Raw genomic sequence first — 15,515 nt, 5'->3', positions numbered from 1 at the left:
AGAAAGCTAACATTTCCCTGTATCCCATTCCTCCTGACCTTCTGAATGAGCCTACCATGGGGAACCTTATCAAATGCCTTGCTGAAGTTCATATACACCACACCCACCGCTTGACCCTCAACTTGTCTAGTAACATCCTCAAAAGAACTCAATAAGATTTGTGAGGCATGACCGGCCCCTCACAAAGCTGTGCTGACTGCATTTAATCAAGTCATGCTCTTCCAGATGGTCATATATCCTATCCCTCAGAATCCTTTCTAACATCTTGCAGATGACAGATGTGAGACTGACTGGTCTGTAATTGCCAGGGATTTCCCCATTTCCTTTCTTGGAATTACATTTGCCTCCCTCCAGTCCTCAGGTACAACTCCTGAGAGCGGTGGAGAGCGAGGATGCAAAGATCTTCGCAAGCAGCGAAGCAATCACATTTCTCACTTCCCAAAGCAGCAGAGGACAAATCTGGTCTGGCCCTGGCGACTTGTCAATCTTTGTCAAAATTTTCAGTAAATCAGCTTCCTCAATCTCTATCCGTTCCAGCATGCTTGCATGCTCCTCAATGGTTTCATTCACTACAAAAAGTCCTTTTCTTTAGTAAAGACAGAAGCAAAAAACTCATTTTGGGCTTCCCCTACCTCCTCAGACTCTATACACAAGTTCCCTATGCTATCCCTGATCAGCCCTACTCTTTCTTTGATCATTCTCTTATTCCTTACATACATGTAAAATGCCGAGATTCTCCATAATCCTTCCTGCCAAGCCTTTCTCATGCCCCCTCCTGGCTCTCCTCAGACCATTTTTGAGCTCCTTCCACGCCTGCCTGTAATGCTCTAGAGCTGAGCAAGACCCTTGCTTCCGCCATCTTACGTAAGCTGCCTTCTTTCTTTTGAAGAGAAGTTCCTCTGCGCTCATCATCCAAGGTTCCTTTATCTTACCCCTTCTTGCCTGTCTCAGGAAGAACACATTTATGCATCAGTCGTGACAACTGTTTCTTAAACAGTCTCCACATGTCTTTATAGTGCCCTTTCCATGGAGCAATTGCTCCAATCCATGCTTCCTAACTCATGTCTGATAGCATCAGTTTCCTTTTCCCCAATTAAATATCCTCCCATTGTGCCTGCTTCTCTCCTTCTCCATAGCTATGTAGAATGTGAGGCAGTTGTGGTCACTACCACCAAAATGCTCTCCCACCGCAAGATCTGACACCTGCCCCGGCTATTGCCGAGCACCAAATCCAAAATGGGTTCTCCCCTCATCGGCCTGTCAACGTACTGAGTTAGGAAACTCTCCTGAACACACCTTACAAAAACACTCCTTCCATTCTTATATCATGGCTTACCATTCAAAGGAAAATTACTTTAAGATTCAAAACTTTAGCTCAACCTTAGTAAAACAATTGTAAAGAAGAATGTCAACTGAATATCCTACTTGTTTGCAAAAAGGTTAGCCATAGTACATTCTATTCTACTAATATTCTACAAAGTCTTTGACCACACAATAGAAGATTTGCTTTATAGAATAATATTTGACAAGGGAAGCATTTTCACCTTTGTCACATTGTTAACAGTAAAGCAAAGTTCGGAGTTGGATGTGCAAAAATGTATGTGAATGCATTCAGGAAAACCAACATAAGACCATAAGATATAGGAGCAGAGTTAAGCCATCTGGCCCATCAAGTCTGCTCTGCCATTCAATCTTGGCTGATATGTTTCTCAAACCCATTCTCCTGCCTTCTCCCAAAAACCTTTGACCTCCTTACTAATCAAGAGCCTATCTCTGCCTCAAATACACTAATGATTTGGCCTCTACAGCCTTCTGAGGCACTGAGTGTTCCAGAGTCACCATGCACTGGCCAAAGAAATTCCCTTTTCATCTCAGTTCTGAAGGGTTCAGCCATCACTGAAGTTGTGCCCTCAGCTCTTAGTCTCACCTACTAGTGGAAACATCTTCACCACATCTACTCTGTCCAGACCCCAGTATTCTGTAAGCTTCAAGTCAGATCTCCCCGACCTTTCTAAACTCTTCAGTACAGATGAAGAATCCGCGTGTTCTCCTCATACGACAAGCCTTTCAGCCCCAGAATCATTCTTGTAGACTTACTCTGGACCTCCTCCAATGATAGCAGGTCAGGCAGCATCCGAGGAGCAGGCCTGCTCCTTGGATGCTGCCTAACCTGCTGTGCTTTTCCAGCACCACTCTAGTCTAGACTCGGATTTGCAGCATCTGCAGTCCTCATTTTTGCCTCCTCTGATGACAGCACACTCTTCCTTAAATATAGGGCCCACAACTGCTCAATATTCTAATGGAAATCTAATCAGAAAGATTTATACAGCCTCAACATACATCTCTGCCCTCTTGAAATGAATGCCAACATTACGTTTGCCTTCCTAACCCACTAGCTGAATCTGTAAGTTAACCTTAGCAGAATCCTAAACTAGAATTAAAGTTCCTTTGCACTTCAGATTTCGAAAGCCTTTCCCCATTTATAAAAAATATAGTCTACACTTCTGTTGTTCCTACCAAAATGTACACAATCTCACACTTTGTCACATTATATTCCACTTGCCATATTTGTACCCAAGTGCCCAACATGTCCAAGCTTGTTTTACAATAAGGCAAATGTAGAATTTCAGAATATCATATTTAAAATTATAATATTTTCTCTCTTCTTCATTCATATAATAGCAAATTGCACAGATTTTCAAGGCTGAGAGGGCATTGAGCATTAAAGCGCTGTGCTGAATCTTGCTTTTCAAATGAACTTCTATGCCAATCTTAATATACTACTGCAAGTTAAGGTTGTGCTGATAATTGAAGCTTTACTGTAAGAAAGTCAATATAATAACAGCTCCCAAGTATAGAAGCAAAAACAAAAATCTTTGCATGTGTGCATGCACATTTGGCATTTGTGGGAAAGCTTGAGGTGGAGAGAGGAAGTGGGAAAGGTCAGAGAGTGCATCAAAATCTTCCCAGTTATTTCTATGGTGTGAACTACGAAAAATAAAAATTTTCCATTTCAATATGGTTAGCTAGAGCAGAATTTTGGAAATTCTTACAGCCTCAGGTAGGTGTGTTTTAACTTTTGCAGAGGTAACAGAAGTGGTCCCATGAGGTGAAAACGGTAACGGTTCCAGACTTTCCTGCCTGGTTCATTTTATTGATTAGTGAACACAGATTCAAAAACAGAAAAGATGTGACAACCTTGTACTTTTGCTTTTTATTTAAAAAAAGGGTAGATATTGGAAACATGAAATAAAAACACAAAACACTGGAAATACTAAGCAGGTCTGGCACATCTGTTGAGATGGAAAAAAAAGTTTCAAGTTGATGGCCTTTCCTCAGAACTGGAAATAGTTAATACAATCAAATCGATACAAATAGAACGTTTTTTAAAATAAAAAATCAGTTTTGCTTCTAGATAGCAGCCATTAAAAGATTGTTATTCACACCTCCTTTGATTGTTTTGTTTCTTCACTTGTCCTAGTCCAACTTCTGCTTAGCCTGGCACCTTGAAACCTTTTGTCATCAAATTTCTTCTGGTCTCCAGCCTCTCAGCCTTCCCCTTTTGTTTCCCTCCTTACTTTAACTTGCTCAAAACCTGTTACTATACTGTACAACTAAACCTTTCCTCAATGCATCAGAAGACCACAGAACAAAACATTAACTAATTTCTCTCTCTCCACGATACAACCTGACCTGATGAGTTTTACCAGAACTTTATTTCTAAAAAAGATAATAAATTTTATTTTAAAAAATTGTACTTTACAAATGCAAACTAGTGATAAAATCAGAACAGCAGAGAGGTCATAGCATCATAGGGCACAGAAACAGGCTCTTTGGTCCAACTCATCCAAGCTGACCATGTTTCCTAAACTGAACTCATTCCATTTGCCTGTGTTTAGTCAATTTCCTTTCATATCTTTCCTATTAGTGTCCAAATGTTTTTAAAATAAGTTATGTAATTGTAACTACCTCTACCTCATTCCACATATGTACCACCCTACATGAAAAAAATTACCCCTTTAGGTCCCTTTTAAGTCTTTTCCTTCTCACCTTATACCCTAGATTTGGACTCCCCTACTCTGGGGAAAACAACTTGGCTCTCCACCTTATCTACGTCCCTTATAAATCTTAATACATTACCCATCAGCTTGCTCCAGTCCATGGAAAAACGTCCTAGCCTATCCAACCTCTCCTTAGGACTCAAAACATTCCAGTCTCAGTAACATCCTTGTAAATTTTTTTTGCACGCTGACCAGAATTATATGCAGTACTCCACATGTGGCTGTATACCACTGTCTTTACAGCTGAAACATGATGTTCCAACTCCTGTACTCAATGCTCTGACCAATTAAGGCAAGTGTGCCAAACACTGGCTGCACCACCCAGTCTACCTGTGATGCCATTTAAGGAACTACATACCTGCACCCCAGGTTTCAGTGTTTGAGAACACTTCTCAATGCCCTAAGTTCTGCCCTGTTTTGTTTAACCAGAATACAACAGTTTGCATTTATCTGGATTAAGCTCCATCTGCCATTCCTCAGGCAGCACGATGGCTCAGTGGTTAGCACTGTTGCTACACAGCATCAGGGACCTGGGTTCGATTCCAGCCTCAGGCGACTGTGTGGAATTTGCACACATTCTCCCAGTGTCTGCGTGGGTTTCCTCCCACAGTCAAAAGATGTGCAGGTCAGGTGAATTGGCTGTGCTAAATTGCCCATAGCATCAGAGGGAAATGGGTCTGGCTGGGTTACTCTTTGGAGGGTCAGTGTGGACTTGTTGGGCCGAAGGGCCTGCTTCCATACTGTAGGGAATCTAATCTAATCTCAGCCCACAGGCCCAGTTCATCAAGATCCCATTGTACTAGGTAATAGGAATATTAGGAGAAAATAACTAAACACAGGGTCCAAAATTAGGCAGAATTATTTAAAAATTTCTGAAAAAACTATTAAGACTAATGTACACTAATGCTCACTGTTCCATTGATTTATGCATCATGTAAGAATGGCAGATAAACAAGCTGCCACACAGTTTATCAAGTTAGCTAAAAGAAATCACATGTTTGAAGCCAATGCTTTTTATAAAATCAAAAATCTTCCAGTGGACTTGTGCTTAAATATCTTTGGGTAGAAAAACTCCAATGGGTATTTAAGCGGGCATTGGATAGGTATATGGAGGATAGTGGGTTAGTGTAGATTAGGTGGGCTTTGATCGGCGCAACATAGAGGGCCGAAGGGCCTGTACTGCGCTGTATTCTTCTATGTTCTATGTTCTATGTTCTAAAGAGTTTTGCCTCAATATTTTCTATGCTGCATATAACAGTTCTCAGTAACCTCCCTAGATACAAGAAAAGCTACCTCATTAAAATAGAGACCTTTCATAAAGAACATCCCACAATATTCCTAAAGCCTGAACAAATTCAGGAAAAGGCAGACTTGTTATTACCCTATTCAAAGTGTTATTTTCACCTGTTGAAGCAAAGGAAGTCAGTGTAAATGCCTCAAAAAAGTTTAGTATGGCACACATCTCATCTTGTGGGAATTGGCAATCCACCTGCTACCTAACATGCACCCAATTTAAAATTAGTTCCAAAACATCTGACCATATTCTTGCAAATCTTCACCACTTCATTGATTGGTAAGTGGCTGAAACATTTCATATACTGGATTAGTGGTGCTGGAAGAGCACAGCAGTTCAGGCAACATCCAACGAGCAGCGAAATCAACGTTTCGGGCAAAAGCCGACATTTCAGCCAACCCAACTGATTCACAAATATTTAAAATGAGGATTATGGTTTGTGGCTGTACATCCAAGATTTACCAAATTAAAAGATTCATTCAAATGTGTAAATATCAAATCATTTTGTTTGAGAGCAATGTAAACTCACTGCAGATTTCCCTTTGAATAATTTTGGGTATTTGAGCACGACAAACCATACATCATCAATTCTGAGGTTTAACCAGTGTACCCTGTATTTCTGTCAGCTCAACTAGTTCCAAATATTGCAGTACAATTGCCCCAGAGTAGGTTATAACAGTCTATAAATAGTTAACATTTAGTTAAGTCCATGTACACTAGAGACATAATTTATTAGCTCTAGCTCCAACATTACAAATTAGACAACATTTTTCACACTCCCTCAACAGTCTGTCACAATTTAGCAGAAGAGAAAATCGGTTCACTTCTCTTCAACCGCCCCTACTGACCTCAAAAGATTAATGTTCTTTCTAGTACAAGGCTATAAACGTTGCCTAATAAAGATGTAATCCACTGAAATCAGTAAGCAGTTATTTACAAGATTTTAACTGCAAGGAAAAAAAAAAAAAGAGTACTTTTAGTATTTTTTTGGGTTAAAAAAGGTTTCTCAGAGGATAGACCTCTGCTTTGTACTCACCAGAAGTCCATACATTTGGCTGTTTGTCAGCTTTCAAACCACTGTCATGAAATTACAACATTTGTACAGCAGAGGCACAATGTTGGAATTATAAAATGTTTAACCTATTACATAGGAACTTGGAAACAGATTTAGAGCATCAGACTATTTCATTTAAATAGCATTTTCCAGTTAACTGTGATGTACGTCAATGTTGCTACAAGTGAAGTCAGAGTTGTGAAATTATAATTTTCAGTCCAGCATATAACAATCAGGTTCAATTGGGGATATGTTTAGGAGTTTTAAATATACAAGATTATATATACCAAAACCAAAATGATATGAAGGATTTCAAAATAAAGCTGCTCAATGCTTATGAAAATGGACTAGAATGACATTTCTGGATATCATTAGCCCCTGCTTCACTGCCACGATTGATAGTGAGAAGGGCCTACATCTGAAATTGTAATCTCTTTTCACTTCCAGTGCCAATGTGCTCTCCTACAGTGAGATCTTTCTCTTATTTCAGGTTTTCAGCACCTTCAATTTACTTTTTAATTGCCACAAGTAAATTATACAACTGGGTTTGTCCACTTGCTTGTTCTCCAAAACCAAAGATGACAAATAAATTTTCTGTAGTAAATTCAAAATGACAGCAGTGTGATCTTTGCTCAATGAGTATCTATAGATTAATAGTGGATCCAGAGATACCAGGGCATGAATCATTTATTTTTCAGGGAAGAGTTCCTCAACTGATGTTTACTGTCCATGCAGCATCAGAAATTTGACAGACCTCAGTGTCAGACATATTCATAATGATTGTCACTTTGAGAAAGTTGCTCCTACTTATTGACATCTATTTTCCACAGTTCAGAAACATTTTTTTGAGCAGTCTTTAGAATTATTTTGCCATCCATCAGAACATGAATTCTCAGTTGTAAATGCATAACAAAAAAAGTCTTGAGATTTTCTCAGCAAGGAGATAGACAGTCACAATTAAAGCTTGATCATAGACTACCTTCATAATCAGAGCATCCATTAATAACAGGTCATTTTTTAGTTAAATGTCTTGCCATCTGATCTTCATTAACTGTCTCAGGTGGCTTGTGACATAGATATGTTGCCTAAGCTTCATAGTTATAAAACGTGCCAGTTAGAACAGCAATTTGGTCATGTAGGAGGCTGGTTTGTGGGGAAATGGCACGCTTGACCCATTATTTATAAAACCCAGGATCGTGAATGCTTTATTAATGACTTTAAAATCTAACTTTGACACTTCAAAGTGGAGTCAATTTGAAACAGTATCTGTACATCGAAGTACAAGTCTTTCATAAGAAGATCAAGAAAAATAGGAATCCTTATAGAGGCAAGTGTGGAAACCTATTTTATTCAGGCCGTAAAACAATTACTAACCACAAGTCTAACTGATGACAAAAATCAATTTGTATTCATGCTGTCAATGTCAACTTTATAGTATGAGTTCTAATTTTCCCATCACAACAATTGTGTGCCTCTTTGTCAAATGAAAACGGAAAGTGCATGTACACCATATTAAATAAGTTACCAATTGTAATCTGATCAAAAAAAACTTTAATTATAAATTTGACCTTAATAAATCTAAGTTAATTTTCCTGAATTAACTCATGTTTGCAGAACAAGGTGCTTTGTTGCCCCAAATAATATTTTTTTGTAAAAGCTTCTTCACTATGTAGTCATTGGCCTTAAGACTTTTTTGGAACAAAGGGCCAAACGTCTGAAACTGTCCAGTTCTCTGGCACCATCCCTGTTTGGAAGGACTGTATGGGAGGACTGGAAGATTTTGATCAGTGCTTCTGCAGTTTCCACCATTTCCTTCCTGAGCATCCTTGGATGCATCTCAGCCAGTCCTGGTGACTTATTAACATTAATTACTTCTTTCATATCAATTTTCAGTCAATCCAGTCTCTTAAACTCTCACTTTCTTCACAATGATTTGATCTGCATCATCTTCCTTAGTAAAGGCAATTTCAAAGTGTTAATTTAGTACCAGTCTCCATGCAGAATTACATATTTTGGTCCCTAAAAAGCTCAACTCCTCTTTTACCATCCTTTACTATCTATGCCAATGGAATACTTTTGGATTTCTTTTATGTTAGCCACCAGTTTCTTGTAATCAATTCTTACTGGTACTGCAAGGTGGCTTGCCATCTCACCTTGAATTGTCCCTCACCCTGGGAGGGTCCCATAAAAACACAAGTATTCAGCTAAATTCTTTCATCCTCTCTATTTAAACCTTGAAGAGCTGCCAGTTAATCTGACCTTGACTGTAAAGATTATCGAAAGCCAGGGGAAACAAAATAGCAATTAAAATTCTGAACACCATCTGTAACAAGGAAGGAGATGAATTCTTCAGATCCTCCATTGCTGGAGTCATTGAGGGAATTGTTTGACTATGTTATTTACATGTGTCTGGACACCTAATTTTGGAGATGATTTCTACTCAGTTTTCTATAGTTTTATTGAATCAAAGACAATAGCTGGACAAAAACTGAAAGAATTGCAGATGCTGTAAAATCAGAAACAAAAACAAATTGCTGAAAAAGCTCAGCAGGTCTGACATCATCTGTGGAGAGAAATCAGCTAACATTTTGAGTCCAGTGACCCTTCCTCAGTTCTCCAAGATGGGTTACTGGGCCTGAAACATTAACTTGGATTTCTCTTCAGATGTTACCACAATAGCTAGACAAAATTCCTTACTGAAGTCTTTTTCTTCTCATAACTGTTGTTACATGTTTGTGCCTCTCCTCTAAATACACATTGATTACCTACATTTGCTAACTGAAAATATTTTGTTACATATATTTAAAGCAAACTACTAAAAAAAGGGGGAATTTGCATGAATACAGTAGCTATCACTTCAGATTACACCAAAAACAATTTCCACACAACCAACTCTCAAACAGCAACACAGAAGTCCTCACCTAACATCATTCAGTATATCGTTCCATTAATGTTGACCTCCAATTAACATCTTACATTCACATGTTGTTGCTGCTGCATTTGTTTAACATTGCCACATGTCTAGATGCTTATCTATGAATCCCATATTAATCCCATGAATGGAGGCAATTATAAACCTCAGATCGTAAGCAGTCTGCAGTTTTACTTCTGATGGTCTCAGGGTCCTGTAATGTTCACAAGGGTGCTTTTAAAGAACATTGGGCGAGATGCCCTTCAGAGGTTTGGGGTTGACTCGATGGGCCAGGTGGCCTGCTTCCACACTGTAGAGATTCTATGATCATTCAATCTATTCTTATAACTGATGTTGCAAATTGCTGAAACTATTCTTATACATTGTTTCTGCACTGCCTCCAAGGCATTTATACTTTTCTTGTAACATGGTACCCACAATATTGCATATTACTCTAACTAAAAAAGGTCTAACAAATGTCTTATACAAACTCACCATTACCTCCTTGCTCCATGCCCCCAATAAAAAAAAAACTCACTGGTCCTATACTCCCTTCAGAATTATACCACACCAAATAGTCTTTCAACGTTCAGAAGGCTAAATGGCCTACTCCTATTTTCTATGTTTATTCCGACAAAGGCATCACCCCATTTCTCTGCATTGAGCGTCACCTACCAACCATCCTATCAAACTAATCAATGTCCTTTTGGAGTTCCACACCATCCTCTTCACATTTTAAATTTTTTTCCAAGTTTCAGGGTTATCTGCAAGCATTGAATTTGTCCCCTGCACACCAAGATCTAGATCGTTAACATAAATCAGGAAAAGCAAGGTATACAACGTAAATAGAATGTTCTCAATGTGATCAATAATCATTCCTTGCCAAACTTACCATGGACTAATTTCTTCATTTCATTGTATCGGCTCCACAGATAAACTTTGTTCTCAATCTTCCCTGTTGTACTGGATCTGCTGGTGTCAGTGGAATCCGTTGGACTATGTGGAGAAGCCTGACCGCGCTTCTCAGAGCTTTCAAAGGGCAGCACATCAACACCTTTTGTGCAAAAAGCCGCAGCTAAACTAGCAGTAGAAAACTTCAGCGTTTTCCAGTGCAAAGATGCAGACAGAGACTTGATAAATAAGCTAGCCATGGTGCTGCCTGGCAATTCCTTCGTGCAAGACGTGCAGTAAAGGAGTACCTTTTAAGCCTTGAAAGGGTACGTTACTGCAAGCCAACCTTTTACAGCACGGATCAGCCTTTAATCGTATTCGGTTGATCGGGCTTAAAGAGCTTGCAACAAACAAAGGACTCTCCAATCAAAACCCTGCCTTTGCGGCTGGGAACCAATCCTAATTGGGAAATCCCCCTTTTTCACAGCCGATGGAGGAGGGCACATGTTAATTTATTGTTTCTCGTCGGAAGCGACTGGAGAAAATGTTGGCGGGTGCAGCCAGTTCTGAATGTACTGGAAAAAAAAATCATATTCCCTCGGTGATCAGTCTTTTCATCATAAATGAAATAAAAACATGCACAGTCTGCAACTGCAATTGAGACAGAAAATGTCGAAAAGGCAGAGGCCCCCCTGTCACAGGTGAATAGAAAATGTTCCATTACTAGAGCCTGCGTCAGAATTTAGAGTGCCTAAAAATCAAAATAACATAAGCATCAAAATAACATAAGAATAGATGCCCTTACAACGAAAAAATACCCTACAAAACTAAGCCAAAACACGGCATTTGAAAACAATGGGAAATAAACTTGAGCGAGTAGACTATTCATTTGTTCTCGTTATTTTGTGTTAATACCTAAGAGCAATGATCCTGGAATTGGCTTTGAGAGTTGGAGAGGAAGTTAAAGCGAAATCACAGAGAGGGTTCAGGTTCATATGACAAGTGGAAGTCTTTGCAAAAACTGTTACCTATATTTGAATATCCAAATCTCTACCCTACACAAACACACCATTATCGATTAGGTTTACTAACTTCTATTCCTGTCCAGCAACGTCTTAAATGTAAGGGTCTCGACTAATTACTCAAATCGCTTCTCTTTTATTCCTTCTAGCCCGATAACACAATTAGATTGCTGCATTCTTCCAATTCTGACCTCATGTGCAATCCCCTTTTCCAACGTCCATTGATGTACCATTTGGCGGGTATGCTTTAGCTACCTAACCCCATAAATATTGGAATTGCGTCCTTCCCTTCTGCTTTGGGATGTACCGTAATGCCTATCTCTTTGATCAGCTTTTAGTTACCGGTTCAAATAGCTTTTTGTTGCGCAATACCAAATTTAATGCTCCTTGGAACATTTTACTCTATTTAGGACGCTATATAAATGAAAGTTTTGTTGTAAAGGACCTGCAATATGAACTGCAAAAAAAAGTGGTTTAGGGTTTGTGACTGGATGATATACTAATGGGTCAGTATACATAATCACAGCAATTGATTCGATGTCACATGATCTTGCTCTCTCTTGCAGCCTAGTAACACGAAGCTGCTTCTAAAATAAAATTAATGTTTTCACTACCTCAGCAGACATTGTAAATATTGCTTATAAGCTCAGCGAGACTATTATACGGTGATACTGAGTGAAAGAGCAATATGGAAAAATATTTGCTATTACTAAGTAGCTTTCACAGGGTTATTATTCTCAATCAAGCAAAAGCTATATTTTTTTTAATTCACGGGATTGGAGGGTTGCTGACTGGGCCAGTACAGAGAAATCTGGGTGTTCTTGTACACCAGTCAATGAAGGTAAGCATGCAGGTACAGCAGGTAGTGAAGAAGGCTAATAGCATTCTGGCCTTCATAACAAGAGGGATTGAGTATAGAAGCAAAGAGGTTCTTCTGCAGCTGTACAGGGCCCTGGTGAGACCACACCTGGAGTACTGTGTGCAGTTCTGGTCTCCAAATTTGAGAAAAGACATTCTGGCTATTGAGGAAGTGCAGCGTAGGTTCACGAGGTCAATTCCTGGAATGGTGGGATTATCTTACGCTGAAAGACTGGAGCGTCTGGACTTGTATACCCTTGAGTTTAGAAGACTGAGAGGGGATCTGATTGAAACATATAGATTATTAAAGGATTGGACACTCTGGAGGCAGGAAACATGTTTCCGCTGATGGGTGAGTGCCGAACCAGAGGACACAGCTTAAAAATACGGGGTAGACCATTTAGGACAGAGATGAGGAGAAACGTCTTCACCCAGAGAGTGGTGGCTGTGTGGAATGCTCTGCCCAGACGGCAGTGGAGGCCCAGTCTCTGGATTCATTTAAGAAAGAGTTGGATAGAGCTCTCAAGGATAGCGGAATCAAGGGTTATGGAGATAAGGCAGGAACAGGATACTGATTAAGGATGATCACCCATGATCATATTGAATGGTGGTGCAGGCTTGAAGGGCAGAATGGCCTACTCCTGCACCTATTGTCTATTGTCTATTGACTATGCATATGATATTCACTCAGGCAAGAGATCAATGATGGAAAAAAACTACATACAAGGATGTAATTGAAGCACTCAATGCCTACTTCTGCCAAAAAAAATCATTGTCAAGCAGGTTAAACTTAGTAAGCATATCCTGTAACAAAGGGAAGGTATTCACACTTTTATCAACTATACAGATTAGAAGAGATCTATAAGTATGGCAACTTAAGAGAACTGATTAGAGACAGAGTTATTGTCAGAATCTTAATTGAAGTATTTGTTGTGACCAGGTGAGAATGGGTAAATCAGCTAACCCCCTTTTAACCTCCTCACTGGTCACAACAAAGATTTTATGTTCCTTTGTTCTATATACTGGGATGCCAATGATTACCAGTTTATAGTTGGGGTAGTTTGCTGCCACCATTTTCTTTTATTGACCAGATCTGAGGGCCTACTTAAGACCATAAGACCATAAGACATAGGAGTGGAAGTAAGGCCATTCGGCCCATCGAGTCCACTCCGCCATTCAATCATGGCTGATGCGCATTTCAGCTCCACTTACCAGCGTTCTCCCCGTAGCCCTTAATTCCTCTAGACAACAAGAATCTATCAATCTCGGCCTTGAAGACATTTAGCGTCCCGGCTTCCACTGCACTCCATGGCACTCCGTGGCTTTGCAATAACAGGGAAAACCACCTGTGAATCTTAATGAAAAGAAGCTCTTACGTTAAACAAGAGGTTATTTATTGCATGATAGTAATCATGTTACAATAGTAAATTAGAAATGGTTACAAAGTAAATTGGGAGACGTGGACATGGGTCTTTTCTTTATAACATCCTAAGTTGTTCTGCCTTGTTTTCCGGCTAAGTCCTTATGACACTTTAGATTTACTGGAACTTAAAGCAATCATAATCAGTCTTTATATAGCCTCTGAAAGATAATATCCATTATCTCCTGTAATTTTTTTTCCCATAGTAAACATTTATACCTATCTAATTTCATTTACCATCACCCCAGCTTCTCCCAAGTGTCTCACTTCATGAATTCAGACTCCCTAGAGATTTCACAATTCTTCCAGAATGTGACCACTTTGGCCTTGGAAGATTGGTAAGTCTTCGACTTGAGGACAGTGATCATAAGCCCGCTAAAGAATGAGACTGGATTAATAATGATGGGAAGCCAGGAAGTGCAGAACATATGAACATACAAAAAAAGAGTAGCCCACTATATTCATCAAGCCTGCCTTGCCATTCAATATGTTCATAGCCAGTGTTCCCTCTAGGTGGTGTGGCTGCATGCATGCATGGCCAAACTAGTAATCTGTGCACAGTTCTGGAAGTCACCACCATGCACAGGCCTCAGAGAGCCGCGTAACCAGTAAGAAAATTAAAGAGAACATTGGTCTTAGCAGATCTAATTTTAATCTCAAATGTGCTTTCCTGCATATCTCTGACAATCTTTCATCCCCTTGGTCAACAAGAATCTCTATACCTTTGCCTTAAACATTTTATAGATTCTGCATCCACTGCCTTTTGACAAAGAGAATTTCAGTAACGTATAAGCTTCAGAGAGAAAATAAATTTCCATATCTCTGTCTTAAGTGGATGGCCCCTTACTTTTAAACTATGACCCGTAGTTCTGGATTCTCCCACCAGAGGAAACATCCTCTCCACATCCACCCAATCAAGTCCAAAAAGATCTTCCATGTTTCAACTAAGTTGCTTCTAAACTCATAGAAGAAGAGTTGAATCAATACTTTTCATAGTCTTTATGGTAGAGGGCATGAATAGTATTCCAAAAATAGAAAGTAATCAAATGGCCAAAGAGGGGAGGAAATAATCACATTGACTACCACGAGAGAAATAGTATTAGAGAAACTAATGGGGCTAAAGACCAAGAGGTCCTCTGGACCTGATGGTTTGCATCCGAGGATTTTAAAGGTAATAGCTGCTGAGATAGTGGATGCACTGGTAGTAATCTTATCTGGAAAAGTCCCAAAGGGTTGCCAAACTTCCAATGTAACACAAAAAGAGAGGGAGACAAAAAAGAAGTAACAAAAGGTCAGTTAGATTAACAACTAATGTTGGGAAAATGTTGAAATCTACATAACGGACAGCATTTAAATATACATAACAAAACTATGCAGAAGCAGCATAGCTTTATGAAATGATGCCTAACACATTTATTACTGTTCTTTGAGGAAGTAACAAGCAGGATAGATAAAGAGGACTTAGTTGATGTAATATATTTAGATTTTCAAAAGGCAGTCAATAAGGTGCACATAAGACGACTTAATAAGGTAATAGAAGTCAAGAGAGTTGGGATAAAAAGGACATTTTAAAGATGATGTGTAACTAGTGCAGTGCCACAAGGGGTCAGTGCTGGAACCACAATTATTTACAATATATATTATTGATTTGGATGATGGAATTAAATGTACTTTGCCAAGTTTGTGGATGGCAAAACTAGGTGGGACGACCAGTAGTGAGAATGACGCAAGGAGTCAGCAGAAGGATACAGGCAGGTTAAGTGAGAGGTGAAAAACTTGGCAGATATAATGTGGGAAAATGTGAGATTATGCACTTTGGCAGGAAGAATAGAGGAGCTGAATAGTATTTAAATGAGGAAAGATTGCAGATAGCTGTAGCACATTGGGATTTGGGGTCCTGGTGCTTAAATCACGAAAAGCTAGTATTCAATTGTATAGGTAATAGGAAAGGCAAATTTAATAGCAAGATTAGACAAAATGGAATACAGAAAGAACTAACCGTTT

General features: G+C 39.2%; 1 protein-coding gene across 1 annotated transcript in view; it reads right to left on the bottom strand.

The window, feature by feature from the left end:
* LOC140483693 (5'-nucleotidase domain-containing protein 2-like) overlaps positions 1-10,604 on the bottom strand; it is a 64,074-nt gene extending 53,470 nt beyond the window's left edge. Inside the window, exon 1 of the mRNA XM_072582083.1 lies at positions 10,213-10,604. Coding sequence (XP_072438184.1) covers positions 10,213-10,471 — 259 coding nt within the window. The 5' untranslated portion in view covers positions 10,472-10,604. The remainder of the gene's footprint in view (positions 1-10,212) is intronic.
* Positions 10,605-15,515: the final 4,911 nt, after the last annotated feature.

This window comes from Chiloscyllium punctatum, chromosome 12 (genome assembly GCF_047496795.1).
Source record: "Chiloscyllium punctatum isolate Juve2018m chromosome 12, sChiPun1.3, whole genome shotgun sequence".
NCBI classification, from domain to species: Eukaryota; Metazoa; Chordata; class Chondrichthyes; order Orectolobiformes; family Hemiscylliidae; genus Chiloscyllium; species Chiloscyllium punctatum.
Note: the sequence above shows the minus strand (reverse complement) of the source record. Positions and strands in the feature narration are given on the sequence as shown.